Source organism: Aquarana catesbeiana, linkage group LG04 (assembly GCF_042186555.1).
Source record: "Aquarana catesbeiana isolate 2022-GZ linkage group LG04, ASM4218655v1, whole genome shotgun sequence".
NCBI lineage: Eukaryota > Metazoa > Chordata > Amphibia > Anura > Ranidae > Aquarana > Aquarana catesbeiana.
In genome coordinates this window covers 64,511,444-64,530,029 of record NC_133327.1, presented here as the reverse complement: position 1 = coordinate 64,530,029, position 18,586 = coordinate 64,511,444, and the positions used below count along the sequence as shown (strand labels likewise).

The window sequence follows — 18,586 nt, the reverse complement described above, 5'->3', positions numbered from 1 at the left end:
TGGTAATAAAAAGCAAATCAGTACAAATCAGTACCCTCCCTTGTTGGAGGGGGGATTTTGGTGTGAGGTTGTTTTTCAGGGGTTGGGCTTGGCCCCTTCGTTCCAGTGCAGGGAACTCTTAAGGCGTCAGCAAACCAAGAAATTTTGGACAATTTCATGCTCCCAACCTTGTGGGAACAGTTTGGGGATGGCCCCTTCCTGTTCCAACATGACTGTGCACTAGTTCACAAAACAAGGTCCATAAAGACATGGACTTAGCAGGGGTGGCGGAAAATTAACTTCAGGTGCAAAAATTCACATTATAATAGTAAGTAAACATATAGAATTAAATGTAACAATCTAAAAAATAAAAATTCCGAAGTGCTTTAATGGTGTGAACCTCCCAACTAAAAAAGTTTTTGTACTTGAAGATAGTTTGTATTGCAATTATCTGTAGAGGGGTTTCCATCCCTGCTAAGTTAAAAAAAATGTTTTTGCCTTATTCTTATTTTGATGTGTATTGCATGTGAAAGCACATATCACTGGAATTATTGCACTTGAAGTTAATCTGTATGGCAAATATCTATAGGAGGGGTTTCCACCATCCCTGCTAAGTTTAATTTTTTAATGTCTTTTTTTAGTTTGATGTGTATTATATGTGACGTTACATATCACAGAGACCGGTATTGTGGTAATATTGAAATTTATTGAGATTTCCATACATTAGAGGATTCAACCATTATTGTTAAGTTGTTGATTAGTAAGTTACCGCTGTTTTTTTGTGGTGTGTGAACACATAACAGTGCTTAGCGGCAGGTCTTTTACTGATACTTTTTAATTTTACCTCCAGTAGTTTATTGCAAATAGTAGCGTGGTGATTACCTATTTTACTAAAGATTGGCATGTAGCATTAATAAACATCAACAGATTTCAGTTGTTCCCCACCAGGCCGACCCCCCATTGACAATGTTTCTGGCTGCTGAGTTCATTTCCCCATCCCTGCATTCAGTGCACTGATGGGCACTGATTGGCAGCACTGATGGGAACTGATTGGCAGCACTGATAGGCAGCACTCAGGGGCACTGATTGGTGGCATTGGTTAGCACTGATAGGCAGCGCTGATGGGCACTGATTGGCACTGATAGGTGGAACTGATTGGAAGAACTGATTGGCACTGATTGGCACTGATAGGTGGCACTGATTGGCACTTATAGATTGCATTGGTTGGTACTGATTGGCAGCACTGATTGGCACTGACAGGTAGCACTGATTGGCACTGACATGTGGCACTGATAGGTGGCATTGGTTGGCACTGATTGGCACTGACAGGTGGCACTGATTGGCACTGATAGGTGGCATTGGTTGGCACTGATTTGTGGCGTTGGTTGGCACTGATTGGCACTGACAGGTGGCACTGATAGGTGACATTGGTTGGCACTGACAGCTGGCACTGATTGGCACTGACAGGTGGCATTGATTGGCACTGACAGGTGGCACTGATTAACACGGATAGGTGGCATTGGTTTGCATTGATTGGCACTGACAGGTGGCACTGATTGGCACTGTTAGGTGGCATTGGTTTGCATCAATTGGCACTGACAGGTGGCACTGATAGGTGACATTGGTTGGCACTGACAGGTGGCATTGATTGGCACTGATAGAGGAGAGGGGCAGCAGATCGCCAGGCTTGTAAGAGCCATTAAGTGTGTTAAACTGTCATGTAACGTCACTGCTTGCAGAGACTAGCTGTCAAAACTCGGCAGTGATGTTGGGGGTAGGCGGGACCAAACAGCTATCATACACCAGCTAACGGGATAGGGGCTGGGCGGGCTGCTGCATGCATGTGGCTCTGCCCCTTTCTTAAGAAGCCCCCTTTCTATCAGCTATCAAACACCAGCCAATGGATTGGGCTGCTTAAAAAAGGGGCGGAGCCACATACATGGAGCCGCCCGCCCAGCCCTTATCCCGTTGACTTGTGTTTGATAGGCTAGCTGTTTGGTCCCAACCACCCCCGAAATCACGAGTTTTGACAGCTAGTCTCTGCAAGCAGTGACATTACATGATAGTTTAAACCACTTAGTGGCTCTTAGCCTGGCAATCTGCTCAATGTAAAAACGCTATACACTCTCTTGTAGCATTTCACAGGAGAACTCAGGAGACAGCTGGTGTTCTGTCGGATAGTGCCCGCTATCGAGAAGTGACCGGGTTGTACTGTGCATGCACCATAAGAAACAGAACAACAGCTGATTTTACGATCAGCTGTTGTGACTGCGAATGCGCAGTACATCCCGGGCACTTCTCGATAGTGGGCACTATCCGACAGAACACCGGCATGCAGCTACACTAGCAGGGGGTGATTAGGGCGTGCCCAGGCACACCCCCTGTGCACGCCTATGGTGATAACTATTATAGACCCTTAATTTCTTTGTAAGTGGGCAAACTTACAAAATCTGCAGAGAGTCAAATAATTATTTTCCCCACTTTATGCTGAGACACAAGTAGAAAGAAGGTGAGAGTCTTGTAAGCACAGTGGTGACAGAATAACACCAATAAGGGACACAGAAGTTCATTTTGAGCACAATAGGTGAGGGGCAAAGAAAAGATACAAGAGACAGATTTGATATATTTACACTGTTTATTATATTTCTGAGAAAAATAGACCATTTGTCAATACGCACAGGATAATAAAATTTTATTCACTCATTATACGAATTGGTTTATTCTAGTTTGATATGTTGAATTTGCAAACCACTGTTGGATTTACATTATATAATGCATTATAATCTGTGCTATACATAGACTACATATTTATTTTTTAGCACTAATACTGAATATTCACGTTATTACATATTTAAACATTGAATAGTAGAGCAGCAACACTCACTGTAATATTTGTATACACTACATAGTTTTGGGAAAGCTAACCGGTGTTTGCCGCGTACACACGGTCGGATTTTCTGACGGAAAATGTTCAATGGGAGCCTTTTGTCGGAAATTCCGACCGTGTGTAGGCTCCATTGGACATTTTCCATAGGAATTTCTGTCACACAAAATTTGAAATCTGGATCTCAAATTTTCCGACAACAAAATCCGTTGTTGGAAATTCCGACCGTGTGTACACAATTCTGACGCACAACATTCCACGCATGCTCGGAATTAAGCAGAAGAGCCGCACTGGCTATTGAACTTAATTTTTCTCGGCTCGTCGTACGTGTTGTACGTCACCGCATTCTTGACAGTCGCATATTCCGACCAACTTTGTGTGACTGTGCGTATTTCCGTCAAAAAAAAACATGGATTTTGTTGTCAGAATGTGCGATCGTGTGTACGCAGCATAAGAGTGTTAGTATGGGAGTACCACTTATTTATTTTTTTTTTTTACAATATTTTTAGGGGTTCCATTGAACAGACTGGACCCCCTAAAACAGCGGGAAATCTTGGAAGTAATTCTGAATTCTTCTGAATATTCCTGATCCCTTATATAGTATGATATACAGTAAAGAAGAGGGATTTTGGATTCATAGACTACACCTCTATTTAGTTTGAATGCCTTACTTACATTATGGTAATCTTGGCACCATGGATTGCAGAGTTGGCCTAGTCACACCAGGAATGTTGAAACTAGGAGGCACCAGTGTTTCAAGACATGTTCTCATTTCAGTTTCTCATGTACAAGTTTGAAGAATGAATGTGGTGACCAATTACATTTGTTATTTAAAATGGACTGCAAGAAACTGACAAATTTAGTTGGGAGTCACCAATTTCAAACTGGTCCTGGAGCAACTGAAGTGTGGAATATGTTGTTAGGTCATTGGTGCATTCTAGCTTCAGGAGCCCTGGTCTGGATAGGCTAACCCACAATGATGCCAGGTTTGACACATTAATCTTTTCTGTTATTTTCACACGGCTACCCATAACATTCCAATTTACTGGGCAGGTATTGATCTGACTGGTGGCTGAGGGGAAGTCTAGCTACTATTAAGAGCACATTGATGTACCAGAACTGTAGCTAAGTACTATATTGCCACTTTTTCATTACAGCTGTGATCTAGATTGGAAACCTTCTGTAAGATGGTTGCCCTCTCCAAGATACTCAGATGCTCCACTGCCTCACATCAAAGAAAACAAGTTCCCGGATCGAATTAGACTTCAACGTTCTTATCCAAGTAAGCCACCTTAATTCTTTGAGATTATTTGGAATCTAAGGAAATTCAGTTGTTCAAAGCTTTTAGCTTTCATATTCTCTTCATATTTTAAAGTGTAACTCTAGCCAAACCTTTTTTTTAACTATGGAGCAAGGAAGAGCAAGAACCTCTGTCTGAGATTAGAAAATTAAATAGGAAAATACTAACAGGGCAGCATGTTCTCTGCAAATTAATCAACAGGGGAGACATGCGTATAGACAACCTTAAGCATATGTAGAATCCCTGGTAGATGGGCTACACACCAAAAGACTGAAAAGGTATTCCATGGACATAATAAGGACAATCTAATAAAAATCATATCAAATAACCCATAAAAAACACATGTCTAGAAAATTAGATCCGCATGGAAGACTATGAGATGACATCAGGACATTCTTGAGACTGCAGAAAGTTGGGAAAGGAAGAGGGGGGAAGCAGGAAAAAGGGTGGAGGAGAGAACGTACAAGGTAAAGGGGGTGAAAAGTATGGGGGAAGGAGGTAAAGGAAGAGAACCGCAGATAAGGAATGACACAATGTCTACTTAGTCATTAAACAGTAGAACTCCATTATTTTGGTTAAATGGGTCAAATGATTTTCATTACTCACTTCATTGAGTTTATCCTACATTTTCTGTTCCCAGAGACACAACAAGAAGTAAGTGGAAATCTCAATAAAATGAGAAATAATTCTTTTTACATTTGCCAATGGAACAGGTGTCCCCACTGAAAGATGTCCCCTTTACTTCTTTTCCAGTGACAATTGTAAAATTTTGCATTCTCCTTCAGTTTCACTCCTAGAGGAAGACTTATTTCAGTCTGCGAGAAACCTGAGACTTGAGTGCAGATCCAGTTTTAAGCAGGATGAGGACCTGAAGACACAGCCATAGCTACACTGGAGTGGTTTGAAGTCAAGAATCTTGATGCCTTTGTCCCACCCAAAAAATTTATGTTCACCAACAGTCAACAGTTAAAAATACATTGACACTGTTGAGTATGTTGTATAAATCAAATTGTACAACATTCCAGTAAAATCTATAGTCAGCACAATAATTATCAGCAAATTACATAATATCATGTTTCTGAAATTTACTTTCTACATGATTACAAGCTAAATCTGGGGTATGGAGGAGGATATACACCGATCAACCATTACATTATCACCACTGACAGGAAAAACGAATAACATTAGTTATCTTGTTACAATGGCATCTCACTGCTGGTGTGCTTTAGAAGGCAGCAAGTGAACATGTTGTTCCTGAAGTAGCTGTGTTCAAAGCAGAAAAAATGAACGTACGCAAGGATTTGGGTAACTTAGACAAGGGCCAAATTGTAATGGGCAGATGCCTGGGACAGAGCATCTCCAAAACGGCAGCTCATGTGGGATGTTTCAAGTCTGCAGTGGTCAGGACCTACCAAAATTGGTCCAAGGAAAGAAAACCAGTGAAACAGCAACAGGGTCATAGGTAGCTAAAGCTCATTGATGTATGTGGGGAATGTAGGCTGGCCTGTGTAGTCTAATCCAATAGAAGGGCTATTGTAGCTCAAATTGCTGAAAAAGTTAATGTTGGTTCTGATAGAAAGGATTACATAGTGCATCACAGTTTGTTGTGTATGGGGCTGCATAGCTGCAGACCAGTCAGCTTGCCAATGCTGATGTGTGTCCACAAGCAAAAGCTCCTACAACACACATGTGAGGAACAGAACTGGACCATAGAACAATGAAAGGTGGCCTGGCCTGATGAATTCAAGAATGGTTGAGGAACACAACAAGTTCAAGGTGTTTGCTTGGCATTTCAATTCTCCAGATCTCAGTCTAATTCAGCATTGGTGGAACATGCTGGAAAAAACAAGTCTGAACCATGGAGGCCCCACCTTGCTACTTAGAGGACTTCAAGGATCTGCCACTGATGGCTTGGTAAAAGATGCCATAGCATACCTTCAAAGGCATCCGGGGTTTATGGTGGATGGTCATAAAGTTACGGGTGATCGTTATATATTTGTTTGTACTATACATATCTTTTCTTCCAATAGTGTTCTGGCCGGTCAGGGCCGTATTCTACAGGGAATACTACAGGGAGTGGCACCAGGTAATAACATCTGCAATACTCTCTGCAGTATTGTACTTTGAGCCTAGACAACATGTTGACACACCAACGTCAGAGGCATATGTCTATGATGGCCTGGACTCACAGAAAATGGATTGAGTTACACTGTTTTGAAAAGGACTGGCAGCAGACTGATTATTATGCAGGAGAACAGTCCTTAGGGCAGGGTGAATAATGCAGCATTTTTATTTTTAATACATCTATTTTGCAGCGAATTCCATCAAAGTCTATGGGGGGACGATACTTGATACTAAATTCTGGCCATTTTCAAGGCTAATAGGCAAGCTATTGTCAAAAAAGAGCATGGGGACTGAACGTTGCCAGGGATCGTTTAACAAAGAATAACATTTTTTAAAATATCGTATAGGGGGGAGAGTGTCCTTTTAACCTCTTGTCGCCGGCCGTACGCAAATATGCGGCCTCTCGGTGGGTGGGCCTTGGTGCCGAGCGCAAATACAGCTGTGCCGAGAGCGTGCGCATTGTTTGGGATCTTTTCTACCCTTATGCTTAGAGTTCCTGTGTGGATTTCTTACTTTGTCCTGTTATAAAGGTTTTAGGATAATTACCGTGTTATCAGACCTTGCGCGTGCACACGGGAGTAAAACATCACAGGAGACAGTGTATGATGCTTTAGCTCAATTTGTATTCAGATTCATACAGAATATATAGTAGAATTACAGACGTCATCTTTCAGGCGTTTACATTTGAACCAATCACAATAAGACAACTCAATGTCACTGAAACCTTAATGATTAATTGCACATGATCATATCTACTGTTTACTATCTTTTATCTAATATTTGCTCTCTTGGTTCGGTCAGGGCGATCAGGTACTTTCTGCAAATTATCTCTTAGGTAAATAGACAAAACATAGTCAACAGTTTCTGAGTTTAACTTGAAAGTCCTACTGATGAATAATAATCTTATATAAAAGGATAATGGAAGCTGCATAATCAACATGGAGGCTGTGAAGTCAGTCATATCCTCACAATCCCTCCTTTTATCCCTGAATAGGGATAAATCTTAAAGCAAATCATGAGTCCAAGGTACTATCCACAAGATCAAGTTCTGAGCATCTCTGTCTCGTAGAGGGATGCTGCATCTTGAGGGTAAACATCACCATTCCCCTGGTAATGATTAGGCCATTATCGGTTGTAGCTCATATTCAGTTCCTGATGATTGATTCATCTTGTAATGGTATCCTTTGACCAAGCAGAGCAGGATTTTGAAGATGACATATGCAAAAAGAACAAACAAAAGACACATCAGTATCACACCAACTTTCTTTATCCAAAGAAATAGTCCACTAAACCACTCTCCAACTCCTATTCCTTTAAATGGATTCCATCCTTCTTCTGCAATGCTCCTAGCTTTGTGCTGTAATTTTTTTATTTTATGCAAATGTTCTTCTATCTTGTCTTCATAGTCTGATGTCCAAGTGCAACATTAATTTCCTATATATTGACAAAACCCTCCTTCTGAAGCTAATAAGTAATCTAAAGCCATTTTCTCATGCAAAGCTAATCTACTTAATTCTCTTACTTCTTCATTTAGCAAATCAATAGCATTTGTGGTTTCATTCAAAATTTCGTCCATTATATTTGAAAAATTATTTAATTTTTCCATTAGAATAATTCCCCACCCTGTGAAGGATGGGGACATAGACCAGGTCATGTCCCCAGCATCAAACAGTTCTCATTTCTCTTTATTATTCCATACAGTTTTCAACTGATAACTAGCATCTACAGTGGGGACGGAAAGTATTCAGACCCCCTTAAATTTTTCACTCTTTGTTATATTGCAGCCATTTGCTAAAATCATTTAAGTTCTTTTTTTTCCTCATTAATGTACACACAGCACCCCATATTGACAGAAAAACACAGAATTGTTGACATTTTTGCAGATTTAATAAAGAAAAACTGAAATATCACATGGTCCTAAGTATTCAGACCCTTTGCTGTGACACTCATATTTAACTCAGGTGCTGTCTATTTCTTCTGATCATCCTTGAGATGGTTCTACACCTTCATTTGAGTCCAGCTGTGTTTGATTATAATGATTGGACTTGATTAGGAAAGCCACACACCTGTCTATATAAGACCTTACAGCTCACAGTGCATGTCAGAGCAAATGAGAATCATGAGGTCAAAGAAACTGCCTGAAGAGCTCAGAGACAGAATTGTAGCAAGGCACAGATCTGGCCAAGGTTACAAAAAAATTTCTGCTGCACTTAAGGTTCCTAAGAGCACAGTGGCCTCCATAATCCTTAAATGGAAGATGTTTGGGACGACCACAACCCTTCATAGAGCTGGCCGTCCGGCCAAACTGAGCTATCAGGGGACCAGAGCCTTGGTGAGAGAGGTAATGAAGAACCCAAAGATCACTGTGGCTGAGTTCCAGAGATGCAGTCAGGAGATGGGAGAAAGTTGTAGAAAGTCAACCATCACTGCAGCCCTCCTCCAGTCGGGGCTTTATGGCAGAGTGGCCCGACGGAAGCCTCTCCTCAGTGCAAGACACATGAAAGCCTGCATTGAGTTTGCTAAAAAAACACCTGAAGGAATCCAAGATGGTGAGAAATAAAATTCTTTGGTCTGATGAGACCAAGATAGAACTTTTTTGGCCTTAATTCTAAGCGGTATGTGTGAAGAAAACCAGGCACTGCTCATCACCTGTCCAATACAGTCCCAACAGTGAAGCATGGTGGTGGCAGCATCATGCTGTGGGGGTGTTTTTCAGCTGCAGGGACAGGACGACTGGTTGCAATCGAGGGAAAGATAAATGCGGCCAAGTACAGGGATATCCTGGACGAAAACCTTCTCCAGAGTGCTCAGGACCTCAGACTGGGCCGAAGGTTTATCTTCCAACAAGACACTGACCCTAAGCACACAGCTAAAATAACAAAGGAGTGGCTTCGCAACAACTCCATGACTGTTCTTTTTCTGTCAATATGGGGTGCTGTGTGTACATTAATGAGGAACAAAAATGAACTTAAATGATTTTAGCAAATGGCTGCAATATAACAAAGAGTGAAAAATTTAAGTCTGAATACTTTCCGTCCCCACTGTATATCATTATCTGACACATAGGCAGCGAGCGAATACCAATGTTACCAGGGTACAAACCCCAGAAACATTAGCAGGAACAATTTTATAGGCGTGCTCTCCACACAACCAGAAGAAAGGTGTGGTTATTGAGAAACATTTAGGAATCCTAGCCTTTTGTATGACTTTATCAATCAGAAAAAAGGTTGAATACAGATGTTTGTTCATTTTTGCAGAACTACAATGCTTTCCTTGACATACAACCAAATTATCCATACTGTGGGGATCTGATATATCTATATCCCCTATGTCTATTACAAGGCCTTTGGGACATTTGATTCTTCCAAGTCTCCCACCTTTCCCTCCTAGTCTATATCCAATACTAGGTTTTCCATGTTTACCACTGACATAAATTGGCTGTCGTAATTGTTTACAGAAGAATTAATCCCTGCTGGAAAAATTCTTTCCTATTCCTGATTCCCAAAAAGTATCATAGGGATATGCAAGTCTGACATTCAAACTTTCATTCATGGGTGCTGATTTATGGTTATGTTGTAGGGAATAAATACAGCCATCATTGCTGGATTTGTAATACCCAAAGGGGGTTTGGAACATACCCAGCAGTTAGACTTGTTGGCTGTCTGAGCAATTTTCATATGAGTTTTCCATAACAGACTAGGGTATTCATTATTCTCGATATTCCTCTTGCCAATGTGTGAGGTAGTTATGACCTGGTTGCAATGTGATCTATCTGACCAAGGACACACATCATATATGTCACATGCAATCATATAGATAACAAGAGCGAGAGTTATGCCGCTTACACACGATCGGAATTTCGGCCCGTAAAAGACCGATGAGAGTTTTTTGTCTGAAAATGCGACCGTGTGTATGCTCCATCGGACTTTTGCTGGCCGAATTCCAGCCAGCAAAAGATTGAGAGCATGTTCTCAATGTTTCAGTCGGGAAAAGTTCCTATCCGAAAATGTGATCGTCTGTGGCAATTCCGCCGAGCAAAATTCCTACGCATGCTCGGAAACAATTCGACGCATGCTCGGAAGCATTGAACTTCATTTTCTCGGCTCGTCGTAGTGTTGTACGTTACCGCGATCTTGACAGTCGTAATTTCAGCAAACTTTTGCGTGACTGTGTGTATGCAAGGCAAACTTGAGCGGAATCCCGTCGGAAAAGCCGTCATATCTTTTTCCGACGAGAAGTCTGATCGTGTGTATGCGGCATAATAGCAATAGTGCAGGCAGTTACTCCCCTATTTCTCATCAGCACTGCCAATGGTATCTCCTTAGGTAGTTCCCTTCTTGGTGCCTTGGAGCTCATCATTTCTTCTTGGTCCTGTGAGTGGTGCATTCTTGAGCCTGGAGGCATGTATCCACACCGGGGATTGCTCTGTTAGAACAGCCGTTCTAGTAACTGCGACCACTGTTGTCGGTTCACCACAGGGTGGATCCAGTGAACCATGTTTCTGCAGTTGTTTGACAAGAACTCAGTCACCTGTTTGAAAAGGATGTGTTGGCTTGCCTGCTGGAAGTAGGAAAGACAAAGAGACATCACCATAGATTAATTCAATTTTTCAATTAATCTGACTACATGCTCTTGTTGTATGACCTATATATCTCCTTGCTGTATCTGAGGTGTACCTCTAACCCAAAGTAGGAAATGGTCTACACATGAGAATCTCAAAAGGGGATAATCCTGTGGTTTTATTCGGGGTCATTCTAATTTCTGCAATTACAGCTGGTAAGTGTTCTATCCAATTTTTGAAACTTCCCCCTGTTCCTTTTCTTAGTTTATCTTTAATGGTCCTGTTCATTCTTTCTACAATTCCCGAACTTTGTGGATGATATGGTATGTGGAACTTCCAGTCAATAGCTAATAGTCTGCTAATGTGTCCTGTCATTGCAGCAGTGAATGCTGGTCCTTTATCACTGTCTATGACCAAGGGGCAACCATATCTCGGAATCCATTCCTTACACAAGATTTTAGCAACTGTTTTAGCACTTTCTCTCATAGTGGGGATGCCTTCTACCCACTTTGAGAATTTATTCACAATTACCAAAAGATATTTGAACCCTCCCTTTGCTACTGGCATGTGTGAGAAATCAATTTGTAATTCCTGCATTGGACCTTGGGGTACTGGTAAGTGATCCAATGCTCCTACCTTTTTTCCTTGTACATTGTTCCTTGCACATGTTAAGCATCTGGAAAGTTGAGCATCAACTAGATTTCATAGATCTCTACATACAAAATGCCTGGAAATAGCTATTAATGTCTTCTTTTTACTCTTGTGTCCAAAACCATGATAATGAGAGATGAACAATGGAGCAGCCGCTCTTGGGAGGCCATACTTACCTATGTCTCCCTCCTTGTTGGATCACAGACCAAATCGGTCTTGGGACAACCCATTCCTTGACCAGAACTGTATGTCTTCTGGAGTTGCTAAGGCTTGTAAGTGTCAAAGGTCAGTATCCTCTACCAGAGAAGGTATTAAAAATTTTGACATGAGCAGATATGAAGGGCAAACCGGTTTGGTAGCGATTGCTTTAGCAACTTGATCTGCTAATCTATTTCCCAAGGCAATTTTATCTGTCCCTATGCTATGACCTTGGCATTTAATTACAGCAACTTTTGCTGGGAGCATTATTGCTGACAGAAGATCTTGAATAAGATCTGAATGAGAAATTCCTTTCCCATCAGCTGTGACAAAACCTTGCCTTTGCCAGATTTTTGCGAAATCATGGACTGCACTGAATGCATACTTGGAGTCTGTGTAGATATTTACCTCTTTGTCTTTGTATAAATGACTCTAGTCAAAGCAACTAATTCAGTTGCCTGAGCAGAAGGGTAGGTTAGTGAGTTTGCTTCAACTACAATGTCAGGTAGCTGTACTATTGCATAACCCGTGTGAAAAGTCTTGTCATTTGGTCGTTTAGAATAACCATCTACAAAAACATCCTCTGCTCCAGGTATAGGAGTATCTAATAAGTCAGGTTTTGGTGTAGTGTCCTGCTGTATTATGTCCATACAATCATGTTCCTCAAGTGTGCTATCATCAGAATGTGTGATCATGGCATGTAAGAAAGCAATTGGGCCTGATTTTGGGGGAGAATATTTTATCTCCAAATTTGCTGAAGAAGTGAGAATCACTTCATATCCAGAACTGCGCTGAGCAGTCATGTGCTATATGGTGTTATTTCTAAGCACATGTATCACTTGATATGTTGTGTGGAGGACAGTATTATGTGAAAGGGTGAGAGTTTGAGCACTTTCTACTGCAATTGCACATGCAGCCATTGCTCTCAAGCATGCTGGCATACCTTGTACGGGTATTGGCAGCACTCTGGAGAGAAAAGCAGTTGGTCTCATAGAGCTACCGTGTTCCTGGGCCAGGACTGCCACCATTACTGCTCCCCCCTCTCTACAGTACAAATGAAAAGACTTGTTGTAGTTAGGGATGCCAAGACTTGGTGATGCAACAAGAAGATTCCTTAGAGTCTTATATGATTTGTGCATATCATCAGTCCATTGTAACTTTGCTGGTTGTTCCTGGGTGGTGGTTGCCCGGAGAATGGAATCATAATGAGAACAGTCTGGTATCCAGTGCCTGCAATAGGTAATCATGCCAAGAAAATCATTTCAGCTTTTGTGGATGGTTTGGGCAGAGTAGTGATGGCTTTTACCATATCTGGAGAGAGCTGTATTTGCCCATGGGAGAATAGGAATCCCAAGTATTTCACAGTTTTCTGGCAGTAGTGAAGTTTGCTTTTGGAGGTTCTGTGTCCTGCTTCAGCAAGGTGTTTCATTAGAGAGATAGAATCTGTTTGGCACCCCTTTTTATCTGTATTGATGAGAAGGAGATCATCTACATATTACTGCAGGAGTGTGGAGCTGCAACTGGGAGTCCAAGACCTCAGGGTCTCCTGAGCTACTCAAGAGTACTGCAGGGGAGTCCACAAATCCTTGCGGAAGCCAGACCCAGGTCATATGGATTTTTTGAAAGAAAAAAGCCAACGGTGGCTGTGTCTCCTCATAAATTGGGATACAAAAATAAGCATTACTCAGGTCAATAACTAAAATATTCGGCATCTGATGGTATAGATGTTATCAATGAGTTAACATCAGGTACCACTGGTGCAATGGGCTGTATCAGGTTTTTAATGGCTCGGAGATCCTGTGTGAACCTATAACTTCCCTTTGGTTTGGGTATTGGATTTATAGGTGTGTTGTAAGGGGGAACAGTGGGTTTAACAACACCACTCTGAAGTAAGTCCTCTATAACAGGTGTAATTCCTTCTTCCTTTTCCTTACTGAGAGGCTATTGTTTTACATAGATTGGAGATGTGTTGGGTTTGAGTGTTGCCTTGTAAGGTGTGCAATCTATGAATCCTACATCAGTGGGGTGGTCTGTCCAAAAGTGGAGAGGTACTTCCCTTAATTCGTTCTCTAAGTCCTAGAATAACTGAGCAGTAACATGTTCTGTTATGTTAGTTGGAGGTACAATACATGCCGTAGGTGAAGTGACATTGACTCCCCCTTGTGGAGAAAATTGGATGCTAATCTGAAAAACATCAAGTAAATCTCGGCCTAACAAGTTAATAGGGAAATCTGGTATTATCATGAAAGAAAACTTTCCCAGAAATGTTCCATCTAGTGTAGTTACAGTCAAGGGTGGGGTGCGCCCGCACCGTGTCTGAACTCCAGTAATGCCTATTGAGGTCTCACCTTTTTCCCATGGCCCTTCATAAGAATTGGCACTTAATTTAACTTTTACTAGCTCCTGAATCTATCAAGAGATCAGTTGCTGTGCCCACTATTATAAAAGAGCATAAAGGCAGCTCTGTCCATGAAGGGGAAAGTTGGGTAAATTCTGAGGTGAGGGAGTTTACTTCTAGGCTGTCCTATTGGGTTTTTCTCCTGTTCTGCCAATCAATGAGATAACGTACTGCTCTTGGGAATGTTTGCCTTGTGTCCTGCTGAGGGTTAGGCATATAGTTCTGCCTTTTATTTGGACAATCCCTTTTCCAATGACCAGTTTGTCCACATTCAAAACAACGATTCCTTTGCTGCTCATCAATACCACCTCTCAGGGGAAACTTCCCTCCTGCTCTATCTCTATTGTCCCTATTCACTCTATGTTGATATGCCTGTATTACTGGTTTTCCATAATCGAAACATCCTGCAGCATGTTTTACCATTATCTTATCTTCTAATTCTAATACGTTTGTCAAAAAGGTCTCTATGTGGAAAGATCCCGCATATCCCTCTACAAACTCTTTAGGTGTCTCACCTTCTAGGGCTTTAGGAATGACTGCTCCACTGGACCTCTTACCTACAGACTTTGGTACATCATTATGTGTCTTATACTTAAACTTTGTTTTAGAAATTGCATCATCCGTTTTACTCCATTTAGCAAATATATTACCCATAATGCAGATATTATTTAACAAACTCTACAAAGCGGAAATATAACACACAAAAGGCAATCCCACTTCTGACACCAATTGTTAGGGTTCCTTTCTACCCTTATGCTTAGAGTTCCGTGTGGACTTCTTACTTTGTCCTGTTATGAAGGTTTTAGGATAATCACCGTGTTATCAGACCTTTCGCGTGCACACGGGAGTAAAACATCACAGGAAACAGTGTATGATGCTTTAGCTCAATTTGTATTCAGATTCGTACAGCATATATAGTAGATTACAGACATCATCTTTCAGACGTTTACATTTGAACCAATCACAATAAGGCAACTCAATGTCACTGAAACCTTAATGATTAATTGCACATGATCATATCTACAGTTTACTATTTTTTATCTAATATTTGCTCTCTTGGTCAGGTCAGGGTGATCAGGTACTTTCTGCAAATTATCTCTTAGGTAAATAGACAAAACATAGTCAGCCGTTTCTGAGTTTAACTTGAAAGTCCTACTGATGAATAATAATCTTATATAAAAGGATAATGGAAGCTGCATAATCAACATGGAGGCTGTGAAGTCAATCACATCCTTACACCCCCTGTGCGCTCCCAGCACAGTTACTGGCAGCCAACAGAAGGCTGCTTGCAATCGTGTGACCGCCGTGGCAGCCAATCACGGCAGTCACATGTTCATAAACCCTCTGGGCATCCTAAACCTCTTAAAGGGTCGGCTCCAAGAGGTTAATGCAAGTTAAAGAGTGTGATTCAAATTCTTGGAAATAGCAAACCTGTGAAAAGCCACCGTTATGTTAATTTGTGCCCTTATCAACCCATTTCAATCTCAAGTGCAAGTTATGTAAACGCTGCATTGGAAAAAAAAAAGATTCTAGAAAAATTATTTTTTTCTAACCCTTTTTTTTTTTCAAATATTTTTTAACCACCTCAATACTGTGCACTTACACCCCCTTCCTGCCCAGACCAATTTTCAGCTTTCAGCGCTCTCACACTTTGAATGACAATTACTCAGTCATGCAACACTGTACCCATATGAAATTTGCGTCCTTTTTTTCACACACATAGAGCTTTCTTTTGGTGGTATTTAATCACTAGTGGGTTTTTTATTTTTTTTGCTACTAATAAAAAAGACCGTAAATTTTGTGAAAAAAATGCCTTTTTCTTTGTTTCTGTCAAAATTGTCATATTAACAGGTTATTTCTCTCTCAGAGCATATGCATACAACAAATTACACCCCAAAATACATTCTGCTACTCTTCCTGAGTATGGCGATACCACATGTGTGAGACTTTTACACAGCCTGGCCACATACAAAGGCCGAACATTGAAGTAGCATCTTCATGCGTTCTACGAGCCTAAATGACACATCTCATTTCTCAACCACCATTTACACTTTTGAAGGCCCTGGAGCACCAGGACAATGGAATTGCCCCCAAAATGACCCCATTTTGTAAAGCAAACACCCCAACGTATAATCTATGAGGCATAATGAGTCTTTTGAACGGTTCATTTTTTTCCAGAAGTTTTTGGAAAATGTGGAAAAAAATGAAAACGCATTTTTTTTTACACAAAGTTGTCCATTTATCAGATATTTCCAACACATAGCATGTACGTAGCAAAGATGACACCCCAAAATACATTCTGCTACTCCTCCTGAGTATGGCGATACCACATGTGTGAGACTTTTACACAGCCTGGCCACATACAGAGGCCCAACATCCAAGTAGCACCATCAGGCGTTCTAGTAGCATAAATGACATATATCATTTCCTGGCAACCTATCATTTTTGAAAACCCTTCATATTTCTAACACATAGTATGCACATACCAAGAATTACAATCCAAAATAAATTCTATTGCAGAAAGGGTAAAAAAAAAAGCATTACCTGTGCTTTTAGTAGTATCCACAGAGGAGAGCACTGGTCCAGGCAGCAGGCAGGGAGGTGCTTAGCGACAACAATATTAACTATCCAGGCAGCAGGCAGGAATATTGTCTATAGTCGGCACAGCACAGTCCATAGAAATTGTCCAGGCAGAGACAGCCAGCACAGCCATAATATTGGTCCTGGTACACTGTTAACTGCAGACACTCATTATTGTACCGCTCTCCAGCCTTCATAAACATACTGCCTCCTGCTACAGCTAATTATTTGAATAGTCCAGGTAGCGGTGTGGTCCATTCATCCGACAGGCATGGGCATGGTGGCAGTAAGCCAGCAGCAGGCTGAGGGCCATAATCAGGTAAGACCTGTGCACAGGGGCACAGGGGTAGAGGCTTCAACCCACCCAAATCTCTATGAAGCCTCCAGACTCCAGACCCTATTTCCGAAACCTGGAGAAAACAAAAATAATTGTTTTCTCCAACCGGAAAAACAATTCTGGAGCCCCTCACATATGTGAGACCCCTGTGTACTACAGTAGCAGGGCAACAGATCAGTCCAAGCGGTAGGCAAAAGCATAGTCCATAAAACAGGCCAGGGTCAGTTCACGTGCAAGCAGTCCAAGCGGTAGGCAGTAGAGTAGTTGATAAAACAGGCCAGGGTCAGTTCACATGGAGGCAGTCCAAACGGTAGGCAGAGGCATAGTCACAAAACAGGCCAGGGTCAGTTCACATGAAAGCAGTCCAAACGGTACGCAGAGGCATAGTCAAAAAACAGACCAGGGTCAGTTCACGTGGAAGGCAGTGGCATGGTTATTTGGGAAAGAATGGAAAATGGTCAGCACAGATGATGAAAATGGGGAAATGGTTAAAAATATGGGCTAAAATTTTATGGATGTATGATAAAGTTGGAAGCATTCACTAATGCAAAGGCCAGGTTGGGAGGGACACTGGGGACAATGGTAGCTGGTATCTTTTCTAAATCCTTTTTTGGTGCACACGTGACATTTTTTTTGCCGTCTTCGGCCTGCTTCAGATGGTGGAATGCTGAAGGGGAAGTGGCGCTCATGAAGTCGGCAAACAGCCTCAGAGCGAAGGTCTTCTGGGGGGGGGTCTTTGGTGATAGATGAGGGACGTGACAACTTCTTCTATGAATTTTAGGAAGGGGGCGGGGCTTTCAATGGATTTGGTGTAGACTACGTAGGAATTGTAAATGGCCAAATGGATGAGATAAATTGCTACCCGAATCGGGACCTCCTTATTGACAAATAGGGCTGAATCATTTGATCGTTAAAATCTACCCCCCCCCCCCATGTAGAGATTATAATCTTGGACACATGTTGGCTTTTCAATGGGACCTTGTCTTCTTTGTACTTCACTTGCAGTGTCGTCATGGATGGTGGACATCATGTGCACGTCCCTCTTATCCTTCCACCTCAAGGCCAGCACTTTGTTGCATCTCAATGATGCTCTTTCCCCCCTTCGCAGCTTTTTGTTCGCTAAAGATTGTGGGAAGCCCTTTCTATTTTTTCTGGAGGTTCCACAGGCCAGGGTTTTTGCAGTGTATAAGTGTTTGAAAAGGGGCAGGCTCGTGTAAAAGTTGTCAACGTAAATGTGATATCCTTTGTTTAGAAGTGGGTATGCCAGGTCCCATACAATCTTTCCAGTTGTGCCCATGTAGGCCGGGCTGGAGCTGGGAATCTTTTCCTTTATATATGCGGAACAAATATCCCGTGGCTCTCTCACATAGCTTGTATAACTTTACTCCGTATCTGGCCCTTTTGCTAGGAATATACTGCTTTATTCCTAGCCGGCCCTGAAAAGGGTACCAGGGACTCATCGACGCAAATATTCTGATCGGGGACATAGAGTTCTGCAAATTGTTTCGAAAAGAAATTTATCAGTGGGCGAATCTTGAATAACTTGTCGTAATTTGGATGATTGTGGGGAGGGC

The 18,586-nt window shown here is 41.7% G+C and overlaps 1 protein-coding gene across 1 annotated transcript in view; it reads left to right on the top strand.

The window, feature by feature from the left end:
• SPATS1 (spermatogenesis associated serine rich 1) overlaps window positions 1-18,586 on the top strand; it is a 105,155-nt gene that overhangs the window by 13,486 nt on the left and 73,083 nt on the right. Inside the window, exon 3 of the mRNA XM_073625283.1 lies at window positions 4,021-4,145. Within this exon, the coding sequence (XP_073481384.1) occupies window positions 4,021-4,145 (125 nt within the window). The remainder of the gene's footprint in view (window positions 1-4,020; window positions 4,146-18,586) is intronic.